Raw genomic sequence first — 27,696 nt, 5'->3', positions numbered from 1 at the left:
TTTCTCTCTTCTACATTCTATTTTCTGCTTCTTTATGTTCTCCATTTTATCTCTCCTCCTCACTGTGTCTCCTTTATTCTCTCATTTGAAATCCTGTTTGAGTTGATTCCTAGTCTGCAATCTGTCAAAGAAGGAATATGGTCCTCATGTTATCATACCCATCAGCAATACATTTCCTGGGAGGATGGTGTCTGTTATGGTGTATGTGTGGGTGTGTATCTGTCCTGGACAAAAATTTAAGCGTTAAGCCCCAATCTTTCGTAAGATACGTAAACTATATAAACTAAACAGAATTATCATGTAAAACAAGAATAACAAGCTGTTAAAACACCCCGTATGCATGGATACAACTGTTAACTTTTTTAAAAGGTGAAAAGTACATTTATTTCTACTTACAGTGGCTTGCAAAAGTATTCGGCCCCCTTGAACTTTTCCACATTTTGTCACATTACAGCCACAAATATGAATCAATTTTATTGGAATTCCACGTGAAAGACCGATACAAAGTGGTGTACACGTGAGAAGTGGAACGAAAATCATACATGATTCCAAACATTTTTTTTTTACAAATAAATAACTGAAAAGTGGGGTGTGCGTAATTATTCAGCCCCCTGAGTCAATACTTTGTAGAACCACCTTTTTCTGCAATTACAGCTGCCAGTCTTTTAAGGGTATGTCTCTACCAGCTCTACCAGCTACCAGCCCCCTTTGGTCTGAGTGCAGTCAGTTGCCCATAGACATTGCCTCATCTGTGCCAATGACTAAATAAAGTGCACCTGTGTGTAATCTAATGTCAGTACAAATACAGCTGCTCTGTGACGGCCTCAGAGGTTGTCTAGGAGCTTATTGGGAGCAACAACACCATGAAGTCCAAAGAACACACCAGACAGGTCAGGGATAAAGTTATTGAGAAATTTAAAGCAGGCTTAGGCTACAAAAAGATTTCCCAAGCCCTGAACATCCTGAGGAGCACTGTTCAAGCGATCATTCAGAAATGGAAGGAGTATGGCACAACTGTAAACCTACCAAGACAAGGCCGTCCACCTAAACTCACAGGCCGAACAAGGAGAGCGCTGATCAGAAATGCAGCCAAGAGGCCATGGTGACTCTGGACAAGCTGAATAGATCTACAGCTCAGGTGGGGGAATCTGTCCATAGGACAACTATTAGCTGTGCACTGCACAAAGTTCAAATTCAAATTCAAATTTTATTTGTCACGTACACAGTCATACACAGTACGATATGTAGTGAAATGCTTGGACAACTGCTCGTGACCTAAAGAAAACAAAAAAGGAAAAGGCTATGAATAAGAAAGGAAATAAATATGAAAAATTAAAAAGGGTAAATTTAACTAGGAAGGAATAAAATATAAATTAAGGTTAAAAATGAAATAACTGTACAACACAAATTAGAATGAAGGGTAAATTTAACTGGGAAGAATAAGATAAAATATATAAATTAAAGTTGAAAATAAAATAACTGTACAACAAAATACACAATACACAATATAGAACTATATAAGAATGTATGAAGAAATCTAAATATAAATAAATATATACACAATAACAGCAGCTGTACAAGTATTAACCGGGAATGAAGAATATAGTGACCAGTGTTGTGCAAAACCAAAGTCCAGAAAGTCCAGTGTGTGTGTGTAAGAACCATATGTGTGGGTCAGTACTGTGTGGTGGTGTGATTGAGAGACCGTATCGCCTGCGGGAAGAAGCTCCTCCTCAGTCTCTCTGTGTTGGTCTTCAGGGAGCGGAATCGCTTTCCTGACCTCAACAGAGAGAACAGTCTGTTGTTGGGATGGCTGAGGTCCTTCACGATCTTCCTGGCCTTGGTCCAGCACCGCCTGCTGTAGATTGAGTGCAGGTCAGGGAGCTCGGAGCGGATGGTGCGCTCAGCTGACCGCACAACCCTCTGTAGAGCTCGTCTGTCCTGCATGGTGCTGTTCCCGAACCAGGTTAAGATGTTTCCCGCCAGGATGCTCTCTATGGTGCACGAGTAAGTTGGCCTTTATGGAAGAGTGGCAAGAAGAAAGCCATTGTTAACAGAAAACCATAAGAAGTCCCATTTGCAGTTTGCCACAAGCCATGTGGGGGACACAGCAAACATGTGGAAGAAGGTGCTCTGGTCAGATGAGACCAAAATGGAACTTTTTGGCCAAAATGCAAAACGCTATGTGTGGCGGAAAACTAACACTGCACATCACTCTGAACACACCATCCCCACTGTCAAATATGGTGGTGGCAGCATCATGCTCTGGGGGTGCTTCTCTTCAGCGGGGACAGGGAAGCTGGTCAGAGTTGAGGGGAAGATGGATGGAGCCAAATACAGGGCAGTCTTGGAAGAAAACCTCTTGGAGTCTGCTAAAGACTTGAGACTGGGTTGGAGGTTCACCTTCCAGCAGGACAACGACCCTAAACATAAAGCCAGGGCAACAATGGAATGGTTTAAAACAAAACACATCCATGTGTTAGAATGGCCCAGTCAAAGTCCAGATCTAAATCCAATCGAGAATCTGTGGCAAGATCTGAAAACTGCTGTTTACAAACGCTGTCCATCTAATCTGACTGAGCTGGAGCTGTTTTGCAAACAAGAATGGGCAAGAATTTCAGTCGCTAGATGTGCAAAGCTGGTAGAGACAGACCCTAAAAGACTGGCAGCTGTAATTGCAGCAAAAGGTGGTTCTACCAAGTATTGACTCAGGGGGCTGAATAATTATGCACACCCCACTTTTCAGTTATTTCTTTGTAAAAAAAAAAATAAAATAAAATAAATGTTTGGAATCATGTATGATTTTTGTTCCACTTCTCACGTGTGCACCACTTTGTGTTGGTCTTACACGTGGAATTCCAATAAAATTGATTCATATTTGTGGCTGTAATGTGACAAAATGTGGAAAAGTTCACAAATACTTTTGCGAGCCACTGTATATGAAACTTTTGCAATAACTTATATCTGGCACTAAAATCTCCTTTACAAATTTGATTGGGCACTGTCTATAATATGTGTGTGGTATCCTGCTTTGCCACCCTTTCCTTGCGATAAGACTAAGCATGTGCATGTGTGAGATGAGACATTTGACTAAATTATCTGAGATGTTTTCTCATCAGACACATTTGTAGTCTCATCCAGGGCATGTGGAAGATGCAATCCACAGAAATTACAAAGAAACAAGGTGGCACATAAAGGGAAATACAAATATCCTGGAACATATAAAGGTGTTTAAAATGTGTATATGACTCGGGGGAAGGGAACACTGGTTCTTTCCCCTATTTTCTTTGTGTCCTCTGACCTCTTCATCACTCTATCAGGAATGTGGCTGGAGCTCTTTTCCAGGTACTCCAGCAATCTTGAAACCAATATTCAAATAGAACTAGTGTCATGTCACTGAGACAGTTATTCTAATTTTGTGTCGTATCACCCCATAGTGAAATTGTAAAAAAGTGTAGACTTTACTTCAAGTGGTATTTAAAAAAAAAAAAAAAAAAAAAAAAAAAGCATTGCAATAACTGTTCTGGAATGAAAGACATTTATATTGCCTCATTTCAGAGGCTCAAAAGGTACAAACGAACAAATTTAAATAAAAGGATTATAATTTTTGAAACTCCATTTGAAAATTATTTTCAGTCATTGATTCCCATGCTTGTTTGAGGGTTTTTCTGCAAGCTGTTTTGCATTTAACAACTGAAAGCATGTTCTGTTTTGTTGAGATCAGGTGAAAATGAAGAACATTCAGTTTATTTGTCTTGAGAAACTCCTGGTTTGCTTTTGCAATATGCTTTGAATCATTATACACCGGCACTGGGGAGCACTGCCAGATCATTTTTGTAACCAGTATTTTGCAGCTTGTTATATAATCTGTGTATTTAAATTTATACGGGTGCCTCTAGATTGTAGATGTTAACAATGCTACCTGACTGAGAGTGTTCATGAAGTGCATAGCTGGTTTTTTTTTGTTTTGTTTTTGTTTTTGTTTTGGGTTTTTTGTTTTTTTTGTTTTTCCTCAACACTTAACACTTTACATGATCATTCACCAACAGGGATTCTTTGCTCCCCTTATTGAGAGCACCAATGAAGAGCTTCCATATGTTATTTTAATGCTCAAAGTCAACTAAGAGATTTTCTGCTTGACTTGTCCTTAGACAGGGCATGAAACTGCTTATCAGTAGTCTAGCTATGTTTGAGCTTGAATACAGAGGGTGTTTAAAAATGGCTGTACTTTCTAAACATTTAATGTGGACTTGCATTTAATGCCATATTATGTGTTACAGAAGTAACATTAGGTAGTTTTGCTCTGTCATCTAATAAACATTTGAGTTGTTTAATATGAACATTTAATTCCTACATAATTTACCAGAAACTGTATATGATAACTGAACCAGACAAAGAAGTGTCAGTGTCATACTAATGGAAATGAGTGTTTGATACCAGGAGGCAGAGCGGGTTGTCTACCAAGGTTTGGGAATCAGGCCCCTGCTCCTCCACTCTGTATGTCAAAGTGTCATTAAGCATAATGCTGAACTTGTGATAGCTGGAAAACAGAATAAAAGTGCTGTACAGATATGTATATGTATATGATTGTGGCTGTAGCCAAAACAAACAAAAAAAATAGTTGATTGTTTTTTACATGTTTGTTTTTGTAACAGATAAACTTGCTCTTTTAGTAATAATCCCCCAGAATTGTGCTGTTGGGAATTCTTCACTTTATTGAACAGACAAAAAAGCAACAACAACAAAAATAGCCCACATCATGCTCATACAGTAGTAACCAATCAAAAGCAGTCACATTGTAAAACATACCAATTGTTATGCTCTTTTTGACTCCATATGACCCCGTCATTCATAAAAAATAGAATGTTGTATTAAACAAGAATGAATATTGACAATTTAAAAGAATAATACATGTTGCAAGCCTAATATGACAATTACAATGGCAATTTTTGTGCATATTTCATTACATAAAAACTCAATGTGCTTAACACAAAACATAGAAATATAACAACACATGTTTGTACAAAATGCCTTAAGTCTGTGAAGGTTCTCAGGTTTGAAAGAGGAGTGAAAGAAGCCATCTATGTCCACTGTGAGCGACCATCGTTGAACAGAGGCGGGGGTTTACGACACCAACTCTCTGCCATCTATAATCCAGTTTTGAGATCCCTTCCCAGACGCCTTAACGCCCACTCACATCCTGGGCCATCTGACCTCAGGAATTCGCATGATAAGGTGGGGCCAGGTTTCACAATGAACACACCCGAAACTCTGACTGATTGGGACCCACACCCAGTTTCACACCTTGGCTCAGGCGATTAGAGGATCATCAGGGGGTCCTTTTGTCCCTCTGTGGGGGGTCACTCCCACTAGGTTTATATCTGGGACTCTCCACCATTTGACCTTAGAACTGAAGAAGCTTCTTGGATGAGAGGTGAAACGTCTTCAAGCAACTTAAAGAAGTCCAGACGCTTTTCTTTGCAAGCTCCTTTGACTAAAATGCCTTAAGGCAATGGCAATTTAAACAATTATAATATTAAAGTAATGGCATCATATTATATCAAAATATTACAAAACAACAAAATAAAACAATAATAAACACCTAGTGTAGACTTGAGTACAAAAGGTTTTGAGTCTATTTTTAGCAGGCAGCTAAATGCATGGTGTTCCTGACCAAGTTACTTGTACTTATATTATTATTATCACTATTATTATTGTTGTTGTTGTTGTAGGCATTTCCCCTTTCATATGAAAAGAAAACAAGCTGTGATTCGATGGGTGGCTTCTCCTCCTCTAAACCCAGTGAGTTTTGAACCAAATACTTTTGTTATTTTGTTGTTGTTGTTTTTTTGTTACAATTTTATTTCCACATAAGAGCAGGATCTTCTGCAGAGCCAAACTGACTGAAATCATCACAAATTGCTGTCAATTAGAAGACAGGCATATGTGCTTTGAAGATTATGCCAGTATTTAGTCACAATCCCAGCCAGGCCTCATGACATTCATTGTCCGCAGATCCAGATTTTCAGTGCTGGAGACAAAGTGGAAGGACCCTGCAGCCACGTCAAGCTAATCATGGCAGCCAAAGGTAATTGGATTGACTTAAGTCCCAACAGGCCCAGTATTAGAAAATTGTAATCAGTGTCATTGGTAGAAAGACAAGGGGTGCTTTGCTTTCAAAATCAATTACAGTTAGCCAGTAAAGAGTCATTTGTTAAAAATGCAGAGAAATCACTTTGTTCAGACATTTGGCTTTAAAATGCTCTCTTTTTCTCAAGAAATGTTGGAAGGTAGAATCATGGGAACAACTGGCTGTGATAAAACCTGACAAGTAAACCTAAAGGTTTCCAATATTTGACATCATTCCTGAACCTTTTGCATGACTGATTCCTGCATTGCTGAGAAAAAGGATTTAATACTAATATTCCAGTAGAGACTGTTACACCAATTGTTCTGTAATTTAAAATCCCTGACATAATTTGCATGTTTGGACTACTCTTAGGTTTCTAGAACTTATTACTCTCACAATGTAAACAAAAAGGTAACTCCAACACTATATTTCAAAATAATCAGTACTTGCTGTCATTTTTCTGTTGTATGGATTATTGAATTGAGTTGAGACTGTGTTTCTTATTGTGTCGGTTTTGCTTTTTTATCCCATCTCTTGGAAAGATAAATGCTGAGAGAAAATCTTGAAATAAATATAAATTGATGTGTATTAAATGTATGACAGCTATAGGTTAACCATTTACATTTAGATCTGTGCTATAGCCTGAAAAGACCAGAATGAATAAGTGTTCAAACGCTGCCATCTAGCGGATGATAACTATAATCACAACTTGGTTAATGTACATGTACATGTACTGCAACAGGAAGAAAGGTCAAAAGATGGAGTGTGAGTTATGATCATATCATTCTGGTAATATATAACTTAACATCATATGGTATCACACATGCTCATGTACAAAGCTGTTGCATTATAGGAGAAAGGGTGTTAGGAAACAGAAGTTAATTCTACTTTGCAAACTGATTGTCGAAGTACACTTGATATTAAGGATATTTAAGCAAAGTTATCTACATACCTCTCCTAATTCTGACCTCAGCAAAGCATTGTTCCTTCAAGGATGAGATACTGTACTGGACAGACTCAGTACACTGAGTCTACTGGTATGCCTTAGGGCAGTGAAAAATATAATAAATTATATTTTAGAAAGTTTTATCAGTGTACTTTCAGTTGCAGTAACTCACAGTACCAATTCCCAAGTTATCTTCTATGCTGTAAACAAGCTGGCTCTCACGTTTCATGGAACCTAGCAATCCTGCTAAGACATCTTTCCACAAGAATGAGTAATCATTCTTGTGTCAGTGCCCATTGCTCACTGACCTTTACTTGTACACAGCACTGCATGAGTTAGGAAATAACCTTATATGGACAAAGTCTTGTGTGTATTACTTTTTCAAGCCAGAAAACTGGTCAGGAAGACGAAGAAGAACAAGAAGAAGAAGAAGAAGAAGAAGCTATAAACAATTACTACTATGGGCTGAGGAGAAATTTGATCTCATATATAATTTTGGGGTTGATGATGTGCATAAGATGACTAACAAACCTTCTTATAGGAGTATGATATTGATTGCAAAGTATTAGTATTTATTTATTGTCATTGTCAAGAACAAGGAAATTGCGTATTGCTTGCAAGGTGAAGCACTATGTGTTCCCAGGTTGATTTTAATGTAAATCAGATATATTGAAAACATCTTTAAAGGAGGCCATCTTCAGTATTCTTATAATCATGACAGTTACGTCATATGAGCTAAGAGGTATAGATTCAGATTAGATTTTTTTTTTAATACACTTTCATATTCTAAACCTTTATATTAATTGATTTGGAGTTACATTAATTGAGATACAATGTATGGCATGTGGGAACTGACTGCTCCTAATTAAACTATAAACCTTTTTAAAAAAAAAGATTTTTTTGCAGTATATCATAAAGCATTATATTTACTGTATACTCTATTTTTAGTTTCAAAAAATAGACACTATAGTCTTGACAAGGGTTAAGTAATGTACATCTTTTGCACTGGGTCAGATGCCTTTTACGTCATATAAACAATGCCATTGAACAAAAACTTGTGTCTAACTGTACAGTACACAAATCCATAGATGCAATAAATATTTTCCCCTTTTGTATGAGGTATGTGATTGTCATTCATCAAAACGTTAGCTCATTTGCATAAAATAGTTTTATAATCTTTAATAGTTTTTATAACAAAGAAAAAGTATGAGAGAAAAGAAATAACAAAGCTTCAGCAATCAAAGCCTGTGCTGCAGTAGCAGCAAGATGTGGAAAAAAAGTCATCTTAAAAAGGAACTCTAATAACAACCTTTCTAGAGTGTCTTTGATCTCTCGGTTTTTATGGTTTTATAGTTGCAGACTAGCTTCTATTCCTGGAAAGAGGAGGGTAAACTTTACTTCTCGTTCTGATGCTACTGCAGTTCATTGCAGAGGCTACCCACGCAGCTTCAACAGCTGCTGACCATCATATTCCATTAACATACAATTAATTTCACTCAGTTAATAATTATTTCACTCAGTTAATTGGTTATTTTACAAATGTTAGTTTTAAAAACATCTCCCTTAAATCTTAAAAAAGCTCTAGCTTCAAATCCTAAAATAACATCTAACTGTCCCCCTGTTTACCATGGGGCCCTAGAGTAAGTTTTTTTTTTTTCTTCCATCTTACACTGATAAATGCTTTTTTTCCCACTCCGTCTTTTTAGGCCTGTGGTTCCACTTCACCAACATTGATTATTTTCCAAACTGCCACGTTGCTCTCTGTGTGTTTTAGGAAAAGCTTGCTTACACAGAGGACTGCCTGTCTGAACCTTGAACAGACAAGGACCACTCTGTTAGATGTCATTATGATACACGGAGACCAGAAGGGGGGGAACCTGCACTCTCTCACGCTATGTATGACTCGGTAACTCTTTAACAATAGCTGTGCCCAACAGATTATTACTTTTATTTGGAGTTTGGGCATATGGGTGAGTGTCACACCCCTTACAGCTGAACCTTACAGTTCACACCAAAACCAAAGAAGAAGAAGAAAAATCAGCGAAGGCTGGCCTGTGGGCGGAGAGTATGATAATACCCTTCAGAGGAAGTGAGCGCAGTGTAGTGGAATGTAGCTGCCATTAGTGGGAGTTGAGCTGAAGCTGCCCAACTGCTAGCCCTCTAAGTTGTGTTTGAGCAAGAGACACCGAAAAGAGTGATGAAAACATGCCTCACTTCACGGTCGTACCAGTGAAAGATCAAGTTCAGGCTAGCTACGACAGCTTAGAGGGGATTAACTGGGTTGATTACAGGGATACTGGACAGGACTACCCTGATCATCAAGATACTGTCAGCTCTGATGGTAAGTCTAATAACTTTTACGCAATTCTCAACTTTTGAACAAAGGGACTTTTTAAGTTCTATAGTTCAAAGAAGTGTGTCCCTAAAGTGATAATTCATTAGCTGGACACGATATTTGTTGAGATTTGTTTCCTCCCGAGAGAGCCTTCTGAACAGCTGGTTGAATGGTTACCATGGCAATTCTCCATTGCCAGAAAGCAGTATTCCTGCAGTCTGTTTTTGATATTAGGGTCAAATTAGAGAAACATTTATCACATTGGAGCTGCTTTTTCCCTCCATCAGCAAGTCTTTTAACATAAACTCAGGGACAGATGAGTAACAAAGGGAAACAATGAAAGGGGTGAGGACTGTGGTGGGAAGAAACAAAGGGGATGGTGGTGTGTGAGTGGGGCCTGTACTCCGGCAACAAGAAAGGCCTCAAGTGCTTCCTCGCACAAAAGATGGAGCTCTTTTTGTACCAGAGGAGTATTTTCTTTCATAGATCAGCTGCTAAACAAAACACAAGCAGATTCCTCCCTCCCCACTTTTCAGTCCAAGCCGTTTTCTGCACTGGATCATGATAGAAAGAGTGGAACCATACTCTGAAAGAAAAGACAGGGAGAAGCTCTGAGTTTGTAGCCTTTGGGTAGGATTATGTGAGAGCATTGCCAGTTTGCATTGCCAGTTACGAGCAGGAACTTATTTGTTTTAAATAAAAGAGACACATGGGGTGTGGCCTTCAAAGGGGCACCCTGCCTTTACTAAAAGCCCAGAAGGCTGCACAAACCACAAGCAGCACTGTACATTTCTTACTATGTGACTGTGTTAGTTTATTTATTCTAGTGCAGCCACTGTTTAGTTTTTTTTAAAAATATGTTCGGCTGTGTTTGTCCAAAAATGTGGGAGTGCATGTGTGAGTAAAACATTTTCCATGATGCAGATGAGATTACACATGCTTCAGTGAGCCAAAGTCTCCAGTTGACTGATATTTGAAGCAAAACAATAAGAAATCTCAGCACATGTTGATGCAGCTCCTGGCTCGTATACTTCTGGAATATATGGAAGCCACCCATTAGAGTTGAAAAAATGGCACAAGTTGTCTTGAAATAACTCTGAAGTTTTTTTGTATTTCCCACAAGGCTTTTGCTGTTTAACCTTGTCTTCCTGCTGTCATAATTCTCTCTAACCCACAAAAGAAGCTTCCTGAAGTGCGAAAAAAAAGCAACAACCATTAAAAATTTCAGAAGGCAGCATGGATGACTATGCCAAACATGATGAGAAGGAGGAGAAGGATGTGAAACTACTAAATGATTAGAACAGCAAAATGTCCTATTGTTTTTCAGTTAATCAGATGTAGAAATTAAACTCTCTTTAGCTACTCAAGTTGACTGAGGTTTTATAGCATTGCTTTTCTTTAACATGTATGTTTTTAAAGCATCATACCATACTTAAGTATTTATGAAAATGATAATCAAAAGAAATGTGTTTTAGTAATTAAGATTGGAATATGTATAATATGAAGTAATTCTAGCTACATACATATTAATTTCTTCTCCATATTATCTTTCCATTAATCCATATTTAGACAGAAGAAAAAACTGGAAAGTAGTCTGTGGTAAACAGTTTAAGAAATGGGTGCATGATCTGGATGATTTCATCCTGGGAGTGGTGTGCCTGGCAGTGTTACATGCTGTATATGTCTGCTACAGTATGACGAATGCAGCACGGAGGAAGTGACACAGTGCGAAGTCTGTTTAAGGCTCTGAATTCAGCTCTGTTCAGCTTACAGGACAAACTGTGCAGTCATTATGTTGCTGTAGTTGAGACCCTGAAATAACAGAATTCTTCTGCTGTGGGTTTACATTCTATGATTCTTTGCCCACTGAGCTTTAAAATATTGCTTTAGGTCATTGTAGTTTGTGTAAGTTTGTTTACGTACACCTCTCTTAAGGCCCAGTCACAGTATTGTAATCAAGCTAAAGTCTGGACTTTGACTGGGGCATTGCAACACCTAAATGCTTTTGTTTTTTCCAACAATTCTGTTGTCAATATGCTGATGTGCTTGAGATAATTGTCCTGCTGCATGATCTAATATGGACCAAAGCGCTAGACAAATACAGGCCATTTACCAAGCATTAGTCACTGGAAAGGTAGACTGTCCAAAGGAAAGTCGTTTTATTCAGTTGAAGAAGAGCACCAAAACTGCTAACATGTACTTTTTTTGTTTTTGGAAACTATTCCAAACAAGTCTTTCAGTTCAGTCTTTTTTTGATTGCACTGCCTTGAACATTGGCATTTAGCCTGTAGCCTCTGAGATGTAGTCCCTGGATTGTTGGGGAATTGAGCAGTCCATGGTTTGAACTTTGAGTGAGTTTAATAGGATGTCCACTCCTGGGAAGATTGTGGCATTGTTAAGCCACACCTGAATGCTACAGGTCAGCATACTGTCAAAATGTTGCCTTTTAAAGAGGTGCTCATGCTTGCTAATGATCATTTAATTAAGAGCACCTGGCTGCTACTTACTCTCTATTTATGTCTGTCCTGTCTATGGAATCATGAAGGGTGTTAATTTTTCATAGAGAAATTGCAAAGAATTCTCTGAAAGGTTTTCTTTTTCAGGTGACTATAGGTGGCACTCTGATATAAAAGATAAACATACTTGGATGGAGTGGAAATATAGAGCTAGTGACAGAGTTAAAACACAATGACACACACACACACACACACACACACACACACACACACACACACACACACACACACACACACACACACACACACACACACACCTTTCCAAGCAACATGTCTGAGTTCAAGTACTTGTAATACATTTTGTCACTGGTGACATAGACGGTCATACCCTGATTAATGGATAATTACATGCAATGCAGCTATCTTGCCATCGTCAGCCATCTTTGTTCTATCTGCTGGTTTGCATGAAAGTGACAACAGTGCTAGCTTGAACCCCCACCTCCGAATGTTCCACCTTCCTAGCTTATGCTGAGGATCTCATACTTCAGTACAGCTGTACTTCAGTACTGTTCAGATTAAAAACAAAAACAAAACCTTCTGTACTTGTTGTCCAAGTACTGAAGGTACTAAGAAATATATATTTAGTATTTTGATCTTTTACCCCATTGCAGCATACTTTTTAGCATTCTAGGGAGATTGTGCGACCTTTCACACTAAACAAGCATTCACAAGTATTCACTCTACTTACAGAAAACACAACTTTAAACCACTTCGTAAAGACACAGCAGATGTTTTCCCTTTGCTCACTACATTTTACAGTTAATTTGTTTATCAAATACTTCAGACACACTGGCATGCCCATTTATTTTATTGGTGTGTTTTTGGAAATCCATTGTATGATAAACCTTTTACGACCCCCTGAGGTAATCAGACTGAGCAACCACCCTTTTCTCATCATTAGCACACATCAGAGTTAATATGTTTGGCTGTAAGTCTCAGCAGGTTAACATTCCTCTGCTCTGGTCAGATTGTACTCGCCATGAAATACTGTCATTACAACAAACCTTGCTGTAATAGCATTGCTTTGCTTACATGATTTCTTGCCAAAGGCTAAGACAATGAGGAAAGTGGAATTTCCGACACCGTGCAGTAGGGTCCTTGATACCAGAGGCTCAGTGATGTGCAAAAGGCTGGCCTGTGTCATTTGATTGCATAGAAGAACTACTGTTGCATAGATAAAAATGGTCTAGATCTAGTTAATAACTACCTACAATGGGCACATTTGGACCAGAACTGGTTGGCTGAGTTACCATAGCTTTCAAACTCTCAGGGGAGCTTGCATTGCTTATTTTGGAAAATGATGGTAGCAAGACACTATAACAAGAAGAAAGCTGACTAAAAATGTTCTGCTGAAAAGTCTTGTGTCCTTGAGTTTATGGTTGATATTACTTTGAGTTTAAGCATTTATGTAGACCATGTAGACCTGTTGTTTTGCTCTTGTATTGCCTCTAATGAAGTAATGATTAACACATTCACAAGTAAAAGGTTGCTAGTTTGATTCCAGCTGGAGATACAAATGCCCTTTGGGGTTGTCAGGGAATCTGTAAAACTCTGCCAATTCAAACATGTGAATCTAACCGCTATGGGGACCTCTTGTGGCAAGTGAGCAGCCGAAAGTGACTTCTTGCACCAGTGTGGAAGACTTGTGCAGTACACATGCCATACGTGCCATCATGTGTAGTGAGAGAGCATACTGAGTGCACAACATAGAACAAGTTTACCTTTTAACTATTTGTATTGCTGCCACGCAGCATTTGTATCCTCTTTGCACAACCCTGTAGAATAGACACATCAATATTTGCTTTGTATAAATTTGTTATATAAAAGCAAACACACTCACACACGCACATACACACAGAGGGGGAAAGAGTGAGCTGTTTGCAGATGGTGTATTCAGTTGTCATTAGTACAATATCATTGCCAACTTACTTCATGGACTAAGCTAGGACTTAAGTCTCTCGCCCAGTGTTAAGTCTTAAATATTTATTAAAGAGGAAGTTTAGCAAAGAGGCTTTTTCAAATCCTAAGAAGCTAATAGACCACAATATTGTTTTCCATGTCTAATCAGCTTTACAAAGTAGATAAACGTTGCTAGACACACACACACTCACTCACTCACTCACTCACTCTTAGCCTTTCGCCCTGTATTTTAACTTGTCAATGTAAAACTAACCCTGAGGAATATTAGTAATGCCATACTCATGTTTATTATTATTTATTTTGTTTTTATTTAATGGAATAAGTTCATTTTATATATTACTATCACTATATCATAGTAATAGTGTTAGTAAAAATAATAATAATAAAAATATCATAATAACACTGATGGATTTTAATATTTTGTGAGATATCTCAAACATGTTTTGTGAGATTTGATGAGTGTATAACATCATAAATAAACTTGAACTTTGGTTTTGTTTAGAACTTTGAAATGCTAATACACAACAGACAGATTTTATTGCATGTTGTGTTTGACATGAGCTAAATTGTTAAAGTGGAAGTAGCCAGATAGTTTCTGTTGTTTTGGAAATCTCTACATGGATATCACCATTGTCAGTCATATAACATAGTATGATTTTCAAATGAATACAATTATACGTTAGTCAAATGCTTCTAACTGGATGTTCTTAACATGCAAAACGCACCTTATGCTGACTTTTTCAAACATTAGAGCCACCATCACTTTCAGTCGCCACAATTTTCATACAAACTGTCATCGCTGAAATAATGAGTTAAAGTACTTAAGATTGTTTAAAACAATTTTGCAATGGGATCATATTAGCTGTGAAGCTTCTAGCTAGTAGTATACTAATATTATACCGTACCAATGAGATGCACTACATCTATCTTGGAACTCAGCCTTCATTGTTGTCTGAACTACAGATGTCTAAAATTTTTGGAGTGGTTGTAACAGTGTTGTACCGACTGCCCCGTGATGGCTTTTCTATAGTGGAACTCAGAACGTCAAAACTGTATCAGCTTTGCTATCACTGCTGGTAAATAGATTTGTTGTTGTTTTTTATCTATTTACACATTTTTTCGTAGATAGATAGATAAATAGATAGTTGACTTTTATATATTTTTACTTCTATAAACTGTGTTATTCCCACAGTGAAGTTTGAAATCTTCTAGCTGTAGCTGTGAGCTGTTTTGCAGGGAGCACAGATGACAAGTTAGCACATGCAGTAAAGCCTCTGCTGCTCTGTGCTCACAGCAGGACTACAGTTTGCCTTCATAACAGGCCAGTTAATCTTTAATCTTTTAGATTAGACATTTAATGTGAGGTTATTAACAAGAAACCCCTTCTGTCTCCTTGGCTCATTGTTAAAGTCAGATTTATGTTGCCTGCCCAAAAAGGAAAGAGTTGCACGCTTAACTATTTGATGTTTTAGCTCTTTGGTTATTATGCAGAGCATTCAGCATGGCCGAGTCACAGTTCTTGCCAGGAAGCAACTGAACATCTCATGGCAAACCAAACATCAAGACAACACTAGATGGCAGTATTGAGATAGTTTTTTTTTTTTCCTCTTATTGCCCCCTAGTCATCCTTGCATTCCAGCTATAGATAGGGGTTTCACGTGAATTTGGCCTTAAACTTTCAAAGATCAAGGTTTCTTTTGTAAAGAGAAATGTCAAGTTTCATATTATATCTTGTTACTGAGAATTTGCAATGGATGGTTTTCAATAACAGGTTTTTGCATGTATGCTTATCTTTTATATTGTGTTGCTTTTTGCTGCAGCCTGGGAGCACCGAAATGTGATTTTGCATACAGATATATCCAGAATGATCATGAGCACATTTTAGAAATGCAGAAAATATAAGACTGCTCTTTAAGGTGATACCGTGAATCCAACCCAGCCTTTATATTCCTGTGAGAAGGCTTGTGTCTTACATATGTGTGTAAGTGGTGTGTATGAGTCAGTAAATTATCCCTGTTTTCTCCACTCCCCACCTCTTACCCCTCCTCACTGTACGCCATGTGTTAGATTAGGCCCCTGAATGAGTATTCACCCTGGGTGACCGAGTGTCCTGGATAGCAGAACATAGCATACGCTGCTGCACACTGCACAAACAGTGCATAAGTGCATAAGTATGCTCGCTGATAGCGCTGTTAGCAGCAGTGGGACGCAGAACACAGGTGAGTAAGGACCAGCATGGAAGTTCAGCCAACTCACTTGCTGGTATTTTCTGCACAGTTGAGAATACTTTTCTATTTCATGTCCACTTGGTACATTGGCTGGGTTTTTGCTGCAGGATTCATTTGGGTTTTAAGATGCCGCTGTTAAAGTTTACATGCTCCAATAATCCAAGGTTAGGTAATTTCTAGGTAATGAGATGTGTTTATGCCTATGAGTGTGAATGTGTGTGTGTGATAAAGTTAGCAGAGCTGCTTTGCGTGCAGTAATTGCCCCAGGCGCTGTGCTTGTCTCTGTTTGATTCTCTTCCTCAAACGCAAACATTAATGAGAGTGAAACTAATTATAATCCTATTTATCACCTGGTCTTGTGCTGCTTTTGGCCTTTCATTGCAATTTTGCTGAATGAATTGTCTTTCTAAAGATTACTGCTTCGTGAACGCTGTTAAGATGTTTCAATTAAAATTAGCAGTGACAGTTAAATGCGAAGAAGAATTGCTATGGAATAAAAAAATTGAATTACTATTTGTTTCTTTTTGTTTTCATTTTTTGCTCCTGTACAAACAATAGTGTTGATAATGTTTTTCCTCTGTAATAATGTCACATATTTTATATAGTTCAGATAATTATTAATTAAAAAAAATCCATCAGGTGTTCTTTCTTTGAAGTGTTGATGTCTGTTTTGGTGTAAATCCATCGATGACTTTTTATGGGATTTGAGACTCACTGAGCCATTGTCTTTTGTCCATTTTACATATAGCTTTCATTTATTTTTTGTTAAAGAAGTGCTCGACTTTACCATCACAAGATGCTGTAATGATGCTACAATATTGTTTCAGCCTTTACAAACATTTTGGGAACCATACCTCATATTAGTGAATCAGTCATTAGCTTTGCTTATGTAAATGAGAATAATGTTTGCCATATTTACTGTCCAGAAAAACATTTGGTAGGCCTAAACTAAACTGCTGGTTTTCCACATCTTTGTTTTCATTATGTTTTTTTATTTACTTTTCTATCCCTTTTCTCTAACAGGACATGGCAACCATAAAGAAGACAGTCCGTTCCTTAACAGTTCTGATGCTGCTAGCAAGAAGAATGACTTCTATGACAGGAACCTGGCATTGTTTGAGGTTTATTATTTTTACTGTGCAGAATTTCTATCAGATTATAGATTAAAATCAATCTGCTGAGATTAACTTCATGTCCTGTCTTCTTTCAGGAAGAGCTGGACATCCGGCCGAAGGTTTCCTCTCTGCTCAGTCGCTTGGTCAACTACACCAACATCACCCAGGGCGCCAAAGAGCATGAAGAGGAGGAGAGTGCTGAGGCGTCACGTAGGAAGACCCCCAAGGTCAGTTGTCGGGGCAGAGCAAGGGAACACTGTGCTTCACTGTTTTAAAAATCCGTACACTCTGTCTTTTGAGGTTTGGAAACATTATACTCCTCTGGTGGTTCTCTCCCTGCCACTTTGTCCATGTTATTAAGGCTTGCTGATTGATTGCTAATGCCTTTCTACACTCTGCATTTAGACTGTGGCTGTGTAAGACCTGGATACATGCAACGAGCTGATAACATGATTGAATGACCTTTAAAAAGTACATCAATCAATACTAATGATCAATACACTTGTTTCCTGAAATGTCATGCTCAATACTCTCTCTCTCTCTCTCTCTCTCTCTCTCTCTCTCTCTCTCTCTCCCCCCCCCCCCCCCCCCACCTCTCAGTCTCCCAACATGGGCACTCTGATGGGAGTCTACTTACCGTGTCTCCAGAACATCTTTGGTGTTATTCTCTTTCTCCGACTGACATGGATTGTCGGGATGGCTGGCATCGTACAGTCCCTCTTGATTGTCCTTATGTGCTGTTCATGTGTTAGTATGCACAAGCACACTATACCCAGATATACACACAAAATAAAACCTGCTTAGTTCTCCGACCAGTGTGGGACATTAGCCAATGTTTTGTTGCTAAACCAGTCAATCAAATTCAAATGTTGGATTACGTAAAACTGCAGCAATTATTCAAAACTAAACAGTTTTTTTCTGCTCACCATGCCCCCACTGTCTTGTCTCAACAAATACTGTGCATGTTCTAAGTTACATATTCTGATCCTTGTAGGACTAGATGAATACCAAGACTTTTCCTTAGCTATCAGTTAGATCTGCAGATGTTAACATTATACACAAGAAAGAGAAGTTGCCGTGGTGTCTGCATATGTTTATTTTCTTTTCTCTTTTGTTTTTTAGACTATGCTGACAGCCATATCTATGAGTGCCATTGCTACTAATGGAGTTGTTCCAGGTAACACTTAGAACGTCTTTATTCTCTTCAGTTCAGTGTAAAGGTTTCTTTAATTTTATTCTATATTATTTTTTATCCGTTTTAAATATGTGTAGATTATTTTGCCAGTTAATTAAAATTGCACATTGGCATTTGCTATATAATCTGCTGGGTGCTCGAAAAAGAAAATGAGAGAAATTTCCAGTGAAGTTTTGTGTTGATGTCTTTTGTGTATAGCTGGGGGAGCTTACTTCATGATCTCACGCTCACTTGGTCCTGAATTTGGAGGAGCTGTGGGGCTGTGTTTCTACTTGGGCACTACCTTTGCTTCTGCCATGTACATACTGGGGGCCATCGAAATCTTCTTGGTCAGTTTGCCAAAATGATATTCTCCTGTTGCATTCAAGCTCACATTTGTATAGTAAAATATAGTTCTAGATATGGTTTATTAGTTGCATACTATGGGTTTTATACTGTATAGGGTTTATATCCTGCTATGATTTTTAATGTATTTGTTTTCCTTTCTAGAAATATCTGGTTCCCCAGGCAGCCATCTTTCATGACACGGAGCCCCATAGGAGTGACAGTGCCATGCTGAACAACATGAGAGTTTATGGCTCTTTATGCCTCAGCCTGATGGCTGTGGTCGTTTTTGTAGGAGTCAAATATGTCAACAAGTTGGCCTCTCTTTTTCTGGCCTGTGTGATTATCTCAATTGTCGCGATTTATGCTGGGGCAATCAAATCTGTGACTCATCCACCCGAATTCCCGTAAGTCATAGTAAAATAAACATGTCTTAACAAAACATGGTGAGAAATATGTTTTTTTTTTTTATGTTTTTTTTTTCTAAAATAGAAAAACTAGTTAAATGCCTAAACAGGCTTATTGAAGTCAATTTGAGGTAATCATTCCTAAAAAAAAAGAAATGGTGACCAAATTAGTATGAGTTTAATAGATGGTTATACTAATGCAGCTGATATGTTTTATGTTATACTGATGTGTAACGTTGATATTTTCATCTTTTGTCCATGTTCTTGTTGTAGGATCTGCATGTTGGGCAACAGGACTTTGGTCAGAGATCGCTTCGACGTCTGTGCTAAAACTATAATAAAGGGCAACATCACAGCGCCCAGTCAGCTGTGGGATAAGTTTTGCCTACCAGGGAACATGAGCAGTGCTCATTGTGATGACTACTTTATCCAGAACAATGTGACAGAGATACAGGGCATCCCTGGACTTGGCAGTGGAATTATTAGAGGTAAAAACTGACAAGGTATTAGTATTTGGTATTCTGCATTTTAAGAGTAGGCTGCCCTTGAGGTGGCATGAAGCATACAAGTTAGTAGAAAACAAGCTGCCCTAGTGTTTTCTTAATGTAATCTCATGTAGTCTTACGTTACAAAGAGATAAATGTGATATCAGGAAGTTTTCTTTTCAATGGCAGTGAGGCGTTGAAGTTCATGAAAGTCCAATTTTAAGTTCTGTCTAAACATCAAATCTATCTTTTTTTTCATCCTATAGACAACATGTGGGGAAACTACCTAGAGAAAGGAGAGCTCTTGGAGAAGGCGGGGCTACAGTCTGTGAATGCCCATGGGGCTCTGGAGAACTTTGGCATGTATGTCTCAGCAGATATTGCTACATCATTCACACTTCTGGTGGGGATCTTCTTTCCATCTGCCACAGGTAGGACAGTATGATAAAGCTGACAATCTAACTTTAAGAATAAGATATACAGCTTTTATGACACTAACGTCAGCCTACTGGAAAGGTAGAAACCCATTTTTAAACATTACATTCGTCAAACATGACATGGTTGTGACAATAGCTTGAGTGTGCGATTATATGAATGTTCTTTAGAGTTTAAAGCATTAATATGCATTTAGTAATTTTATGCTACCTTTCATGTTCTCATTTCTAAAGTAACACATGAACAGTCAAATTGTGTGGAGATGGCACAATGCTCCCTACAGACAGTAGGGGGCATTGTTTAACAGTTTTAAAATTTGTGTTGTTTTTATCTGTGGTCCATTCCTATTGCAGGTATCATGGCAGGCTCCAACAGATCTGGTGATCTCAAAGATGCTCAGAAGTCTATCCCTGTGGGAACTATCTTAGCCATTACCACCACTTCACTTGTTTGTATCCTCACTTCTGGCGAATACAAACTCACAATGTTTATTTTTGCAATTTAAAGTTGACTGAAAAGCAGGTATGCAATGCACATTGGTTTTACTTCGAGATCCTTAACTTATGGTAATCAGATTTTAGTTCTGTGGTCCTGTTTGGCTCATGCATTGAAGGAGTAGTCCTTAGGGACAAGTAAGTTTATTTTTGCAATTATAATGACTTTACTATTACAACACTTACTGTAAATGGTAAGGTTTCACAATTGGAAATAAATAAATATACATATAGTAGTTAGATATTTATTCAATCAGCTTGTACTTGCAGGTTTGGGGATGCAGTTAAAAAAAATTTGGTGGTGGGAACTCTTGCCTGGCCATCTCCATGGGTCATTGTTATTGGCTCCTTCTTCTCTACTGTTGGAGCAGGCCTGCAGTCTCTCACAGGAGCTCCACGACTTCTACAAGCCATTGCAAAGGACAACATCATTCCCTTCCTGAGGGTAGGACAGCACAGCTTTGATGTGGTTCAACAGCTATTTCTGTAGGGGAAAAACATTAAAGCAACTCTGCAAAACAGAAATAGCCTCTGTACATATACAGTATAATAAGAAAATAGGTTAATCCAATTTTCATTTTTTTCCTTCTTTTGGGGTTTTTGTTTTGTTTTCCCCCTGAAATATTTGAATAATTGCGGTAACTTCCCAATACTTATTTGCATCAGGTAATATCTTATTTACAGGATTGTTTGAATATAAAACAGTATGAAGCACGAAGACATTTGCATTGCTTTATGCGAACTATTTGAATTATTATTTTTTTTTTTTAGGTGTTTGGTCATGGTAAGACAAATGGGGAGCCTACGTGGGCACTGCTGCTGACTGGGCTTATCGCTGAGCTGGGGATCCTTATTGCCTCTCTGGACATGGTGGCTCCTATCCTTTCCATGTAAGCTCACATATATGATATTATGTATTGTAAAATATTGAGCATATATTCCACAAACAGGCCTTTCTCTTTCATCAGAGCCATCAAATATATCTTTTGTCTTTTTGTTAAAATCTTTTATCACTTTACTTATCTCAGGCATCAAATTTCCTCTCTGTGGTGCTCTACTATATTATCTACTTTACATGTTTTATTTTGTGCCCTTTTAACAGGTTCTTCTTGATGTGCTATCTCTTTGTGAACTTAGCCTGTGCAGTGCAAACTCTTTTACGCACACCAAACTGGAGGCCAAGGTTCAAATATTACCACTGGTAAGTAAATGTGTTGTATATTTATGTTTTATGATGAATTTTACTAGTTTTGCACCCTTTATAGTTTTATTGGTGACACATGAGAACCAGTGGCACCTACGTTATCATGCAAAAAATAATTTCAGCTTTTATGTATCGTACTAACAGGGCTCTGTCATTCCTGGGCATGAGTATGTGCCTTGCTCTGATGTTCATCTCCTCCTGGTACTATGCCATTGTGGCCATGGGCATTGCTGGGATGATCTATAAGTACATTGAGTACCAGGGGTACGTCTGGAATTCACTTTACACTGTTTTGATGTTCCTATCCTGCAACTATAAATTTTCATGTGGTTTGTTGTGGTGGTTGTTTTTCCATGTGACCTTTGCATACAAGTAGTAAATATCATTTGACAACTAATTATTTCATCTGTCTTGCATTACTATGACTTTTTTCCTCTCTTAAACAAAAACAGAGCAGAGAAGGAGTGGGGAGATGGCATAAGAGGACTCTCTCTTAGCGCTGCACGCTATGCCCTACTAAGACTAGAGGCTGGACCACCACACACAAAGAACTGGAGGTATAGCTACACTTCAACACCAGCGTTGACTGTTTCTCTTTAGATACTAACATTTGGATCCCATTTTCGAGGAACATGCTGCATGCTGGGACATAAAAGTTTCCACATGTGTGTTTATGATAAGAATGTACACACAATAAACAAAGCAGCATCCAACATCCTGCAATCTACTGACCACAAGCAAATAGCTGACATTGGTACTGGTTCCTTGTAACAGCACAACATATTCATTGAGTATTATGTTTAAAGTAGCACAACCAATGTTATAGAAGTTTTGGTCAGATTTTTTTTTTTTTCCCCCCTTGTTTTTAGTTGATAGCGTGACTGCTTGGGAGTTTCAGTAAGTTAGCTTGCCACACTGATATTGCCACACTAAGTCTGAACTTCCTGTCACAATGAAAGAGAAAAAAAAAAGTCACTATCTGCAGAAAACAATTCAATCAAGGCAATAGTTAGATTAAATGTAAAGATGATAGCCTAATAAGCAAAATCAAAAACATCTAGGTAACTGGGCAAACTTTTGGTATTCACGTAATACTTTGAATAATTCTGGTCAATGTGGAAATCAGTCCTAAGACTTCAGTATTTCAATAGGACCTAATTCATACTGAAACAAATATGATATGGGTCTAAATAACTGGAACACTGGTGTTTCAGTAGTTAAACAACAATCCTACAGTTTGTAATTAATAAGCACAAAGTCACAGCCCACTCTTTCATCATTCCTTGTTTATGGTGAGTCATAGTTCATTGTCATGAGCATATTCGTGATGTCCTTATTTTGGTCAGAGTTGCAGCACTGAATTAGAATTTCTCCATTTGCTATTTACTACTTTGTACATTGCAAATGGAGAGGATGCATTCTCATATAATCTATGACTTTCCGCATTGCAGACCTCAACTGTTGGTGCTGTTGAAACTAGATGAGGACCTCCATGTAAAATATCCCCGACTGCTCACCTTTGCCTCGCAGCTGAAAGCAGGAAAAGGCTTGACCATTGTGGGCTCTGTTATCCACGGTAACTTCCTGGACAGTTATGGAGAAATGCAGGCAGCTGAGCAGGTAGACGCGTGAAAGGGATGCATGGAGCACTCTATTGTTTTCTATTATACTGTGCTGCTGAGAAAGCGGCTGATTGTTACAAATGAACACCCTTTGTAATTTGAAAAACACAATGAAGCATAGAAATGCTTCAGCGTGAATTGTGAAATTTATGTCACATTTCTTCAGCGGTGATTGCTTTATCATTATTTTTTAATGCCTTTGTGATGTTATTCAAAGGGTATGGCAGCAAAGTGCTTGTTGTTAGCGGTCTAACGACCAATGAGCCATTTCAGACAAAATAAGGGGCAGTGCTGTAAGATTTTTCCTAATGTGATATGACTGGTATGACTCCCCCAGAGAATATAACAACAGAACCAGGTTTTCTGTTGGCTATGTTGCAAGAAAATACTGAAACCGCTCATCTTCTGTTCACTAAATGCTGAGGTTATTCATATATTTTTCATTAGGATGGATACTGTGGATACTGAGCAGGGAGGCAAACACATGCATTTAATTTATCTGATGAATAGCTTCATTATCATCCTCTGTCATCTGTGATTCCATTTCTATAACTAATTATCTATTTTCTTCAGTGATTATTATGTAGGTCTACTATGTGTAGTTTACCAATGTAAAACTTTTTTTAAATTTTTTTTATAAAGAACTACTATTCAGTCTTTCCACATATTTCTTCCCCTCCCAGGCTATCAAGAATATGATGGAAATTGAGCGGGTCAAAGGCTTCTGCCAGGTTGTGGTTGCATCTAAGGTACGGGAGGGCATTGTCCATTTGATCCAGTCATGTGGTCTGGGTGGTATGAAGCACAACACTGTCGTAATGGGATGGCCATATGGCTGGAGACAGAGTGAGGACCCTCGAGCCTGGAAGACTTTTATAAGTAAGAATCTTAAGAAAATGAAAACTCACAAATTCAGCGGGGTCCCCAGTGATGGCTGCTTACCCAGATTATGTTTTAGACAATCTACAAACCTCTATAATAAAGCTAGTCTAACTTGTAAATATACCTTGTGGATGCTTAACCATGGGTTTCAGTTGGATTGATATATCTAGTCAGCCACTCATTTGTTTGCATTATCTGTATCCAGTATACTTTTTACACTATGTGATTTGTGTAAATATCTTAGCCTGCACATTTTCATCCAAACCCAGACACGGTTCGCTGCACGACAGCTGCACAGCTGGCCCTGATGGTGCCCAAAAATGTGTCCTTCTATCCAAGCAACCATGAACGTTTCACAGATGGCAACATTGATGTGTGGTGGATTGTCCATGATGGGGGGATGTTAATGCTGCTGCCTTTCTTGCTTAAACAGCATAAGGTGAGATGAAAGTATTACATATATGTGAGGGTTTTTTTTTTTAAATTCATGTTAATTCTGAGCCTAAATGTTTCACTTTTCATCAAAAACACGATTTAATAATAATCTGCTTAAATAACTCCTTTTCTTTAACCCGCCTTTGTTAAGTTTGACTTTATATGCTGTTCTAGGAATTGTCTTTAAAACTGAGGTTTCTTTTTTAATCATTTATTTATTGCACAGTATATTATCGTTGTGATATCTCAAGACTTTATTTGTAATTTAGGTCTGGAGGAAGTGCAAGATGCGCATCTTTACTGTAGCCCAGATGGATGACAATAGCATCCAGATGAAGAAAGATCTGGCCACTTTTCTTTATCAGCTGAGAATAGAAGCTGAGGTGGAAGTGGTGGAGATGGTGAGTCCCACTTATACAACTAATTTTGAAAAAAAAGAAAAGGAATTCTTATGCTTTGGATTAAAAAAAAATGTTAGTGACTTGGTCATTTAACAAAAAATCTCAAACCAGTCGTGTATGACGTCAGGTTAAACTGAAAACATCTAGTTCGTTGCTTACTATAAGGCTCCACCAACCTGTACGTGAAGAAAAATGAAAAGCTGGAACAAACTAGTGCTTAACTTAATATTTCAGATAACAGAACACCATGAATGAATTCGTTTGCACCTCCAAAATCCCTATGTTTCATTTACTATAACCATTAACATTACTCCCCCGCTCCCCAAATGTCATTCCAGCATGATAGTGACATTTCAGCATACACCTATGAACGAACATTAATGATGGAGCAGAGGTCCCAAATGCTGAGGCAAATGAGGCTTTCCAGTGCAGAAAGACAGCGAGAGGTAGGGTTGTTTTGAACCTTGTTAAACTCCGGAAAGTTATATTTGTGAAATATATGCATTTTTCGAGTTTAAGCTTAATAGAGTGACAAAATAAAACCTCATTTGACTCCTATGGAATCCCAAGGCTCAGCTTGTTAAAGACAGACACTCCTTGGTGCGTATGGGGAGTCTGTACTCAGATGAAGAAGAGGAGATTGTGGAAGCTCCTCCAGAGAAGCTTCAGATGACATGGACTCGAGAGAAGTGTGAGGCTGAGAGGAGGAACAAAAACAATGCACCTGAGAACTTTAGAGAGCTCATAAGCCTCAAACCGTGAGTCCGACTAAGTCAGATTAAGCTTCAGCTTCTTCTGGAATGATTAAACCATTTTACTTTTAACCACTAAAAGCACACACGTTGAAAATTTATCTATTACTTCTCTGTGTGTCTGAGTGAAAACCTTTTAGAGGCACAAATCAAACTATCTCCATTGCTACATTCCAGGGATCAGTCCAATGTGCGGAGAATGCATACAGCTGTGAAGCTGAACGAAGTAATAGTAAACAGATCCCATGATGCTCGATTAGTACTGCTCAACATGCCAGGACCACCCCGAAACACAGACGGAGATGAGAACTGTATCCTTTGCCACTGAAATTAAAAATGCTGTTTTGGGTTGTAGTGTGTATACAGAATGTATAGGTTTTTGTCTAATTGGTATAGTTTCTTTAACGGTACCTCAGACATGGAGTTTCTGGAGGTGCTGACTGAAGGTTTGGAAAGGGTGCTTCTGGTGAGAGGTGGAGGGCGGGAAGTTATTACTATCTACTCATGACTAAATAAGAGCTGCTATACGAGGGCACTGACCTCATCAGAATAAATTCCACCTCTGTTCAAAAGGTGGCAACCAATTTGCCTGCAGACAATTATGCGTAGATGCATAAATTTGATATTTTTTTTATGGACTTTTGATTATAAAAAGAGGTTCATTCTATTCTTGTAGAATATTGGGACACTTTTGAATACATATCATCCTGTTTGTTCATTCTTTTATAAATGAAAGCTGTCATTTATGCTCTTTTATTTCAAAACTTGTCAGAAACAAACTTTTGGGAATTTGTTCTTATTTTTTTAAGGTACTGATTCTGTACCTCTTGTACATGATATTAAAGCTATATTTGGCAATTTGATAGGCAGGATTGTACCGAGTATTACACATTTTGTTAGAACAGTATTAATAGGATGCCAGATTATTATTCTGAAACAATTCTCTGATTATTTTAGGGAAACACAAATATTTATTTATTTATTTTCTAAACATTTCCCCGATGAGAATAAAGAAAATGTTACTGTGGGTATCGAACAAAGCGATGGATATTTTGTGTGTTGTACAGGTGGCTTACAATCTAGATTGTAAATCTGGATGATGGACATTATAATGCAAGAGGAAAGAGTAAGAATTTGTATTTTTTTAAGATATGAGTCAAAGTGTTCATGAACATGACCTTTAAACTGTTGCATGTATACTGATAAGCTTACATGTTTATAAAAAAAGATGCTTTAATTTAAAGTTGGAATCCTTATGGTTTAATTTTATTTTATTTTTTAAATCTACTCATTATTTACAGTTGACCTTTTCTTTAACTGCCACTCTAAATCCATTCTATAAAACAATGGCTATCTGTATCAAATCTATACCTATTAGTGTGGAAGTCTTCTTTTTTTGCACTGAATTGTAATTTTCAGACCACACACACACACACACACACACACACACACACACACACACACACACACACTATTTTGTAGCTTCTAGTAGTTTATATTACCACAGGCATCACTAATTCAACTAAGACTGAAACTCTACAAGGATTACATCTTTAAATTAATCTAATCTAGAATCTGAATATGTTTTTAGACTTTGTTTTGTGTATGTTTTACCTGAGAAACTGAAGATAATCAGTATTTTAGATCAGGGTGTAGTGTCTGGAACGACTATATTTTTTTGTGTTGACTAAATAGTTTTTTTTTAAAGGCAAGGGTGTGTCTTATGGAAAGTATGACAAGTGTGCAACTATTAAACACTCAATGTCAGAACAGCATTCCTGGTTCAAATTTATTTACGCTATTTAACCCATTGTTAATTGCAGCAAACTAAATATGTATTTTTTTGTTTTTATTTCTCTTTTTTTTGGTT

The 27,696-nt window shown here is 37.9% G+C and overlaps 1 protein-coding gene across 1 annotated transcript; it reads left to right on the top strand.

Moving 5' to 3' along the window:
- Positions 1–9,166: 9,166 nt before the first annotated feature.
- On the top strand, positions 9,167–27,601 carry slc12a4 (solute carrier family 12 member 4). Its single transcript, XM_026173401.2, has 24 exons — positions 9,167–9,417; positions 17,099–17,196; positions 17,286–17,417; positions 17,791–17,937; positions 18,313–18,367; positions 18,584–18,714; positions 18,875–19,116; positions 19,390–19,604; positions 19,868–20,032; positions 20,390–20,488; positions 20,611–20,668; positions 20,801–20,975; positions 21,302–21,420; positions 21,633–21,731; positions 21,879–21,998; positions 22,187–22,291; positions 23,186–23,354; positions 24,040–24,235; positions 24,508–24,677; positions 24,943–25,074; positions 25,413–25,520; positions 25,645–25,832; positions 26,004–26,137; positions 26,243–27,601. The coding sequence occupies exons 1-24, from the start codon at positions 9,282–9,284 to the stop codon at positions 26,332–26,334; spliced, it is 3,285 nt and encodes a 1,094-aa protein (XP_026029186.1). The 5' UTR covers positions 9,167–9,281; the 3' UTR covers positions 26,335–27,601.
- Positions 27,602–27,696: the final 95 nt, after the last annotated feature.

This window comes from Astatotilapia calliptera, chromosome 1, assembly GCF_964374335.1.
Source record: "Astatotilapia calliptera chromosome 1, fAstCal68.1, whole genome shotgun sequence".
In the NCBI taxonomy this organism is placed as follows: Eukaryota; Metazoa; Chordata; class Actinopteri; order Cichliformes; family Cichlidae; genus Astatotilapia; species Astatotilapia calliptera.
The sequence above is the reverse complement of the archived record's forward strand: the minus strand, read 5'-3'. Positions and strand labels throughout refer to the sequence as shown.

Excerpts from the sequence above, each read along its gene's own strand:
- slc12a4 (XM_026173401.2), top strand. The coding sequence starts at position 9,282 with ATGCCTCACTTCACGGTCGTACCAGTGAAAGATCAAGTTCAGGCTAGC. Across the intron at positions 17,938-18,312 it reads TCCTTATGTGCTGTTCATGT|ACTATGCTGACAGCCATATC; the intron begins GTTAGTATGCAC and ends TTTGTTTTTTAG. Across the intron at positions 18,715-18,874 it reads GGGCCATCGAAATCTTCTTG|AAATATCTGGTTCCCCAGGC; the intron begins GTCAGTTTGCCA and ends TTTCCTTTCTAG.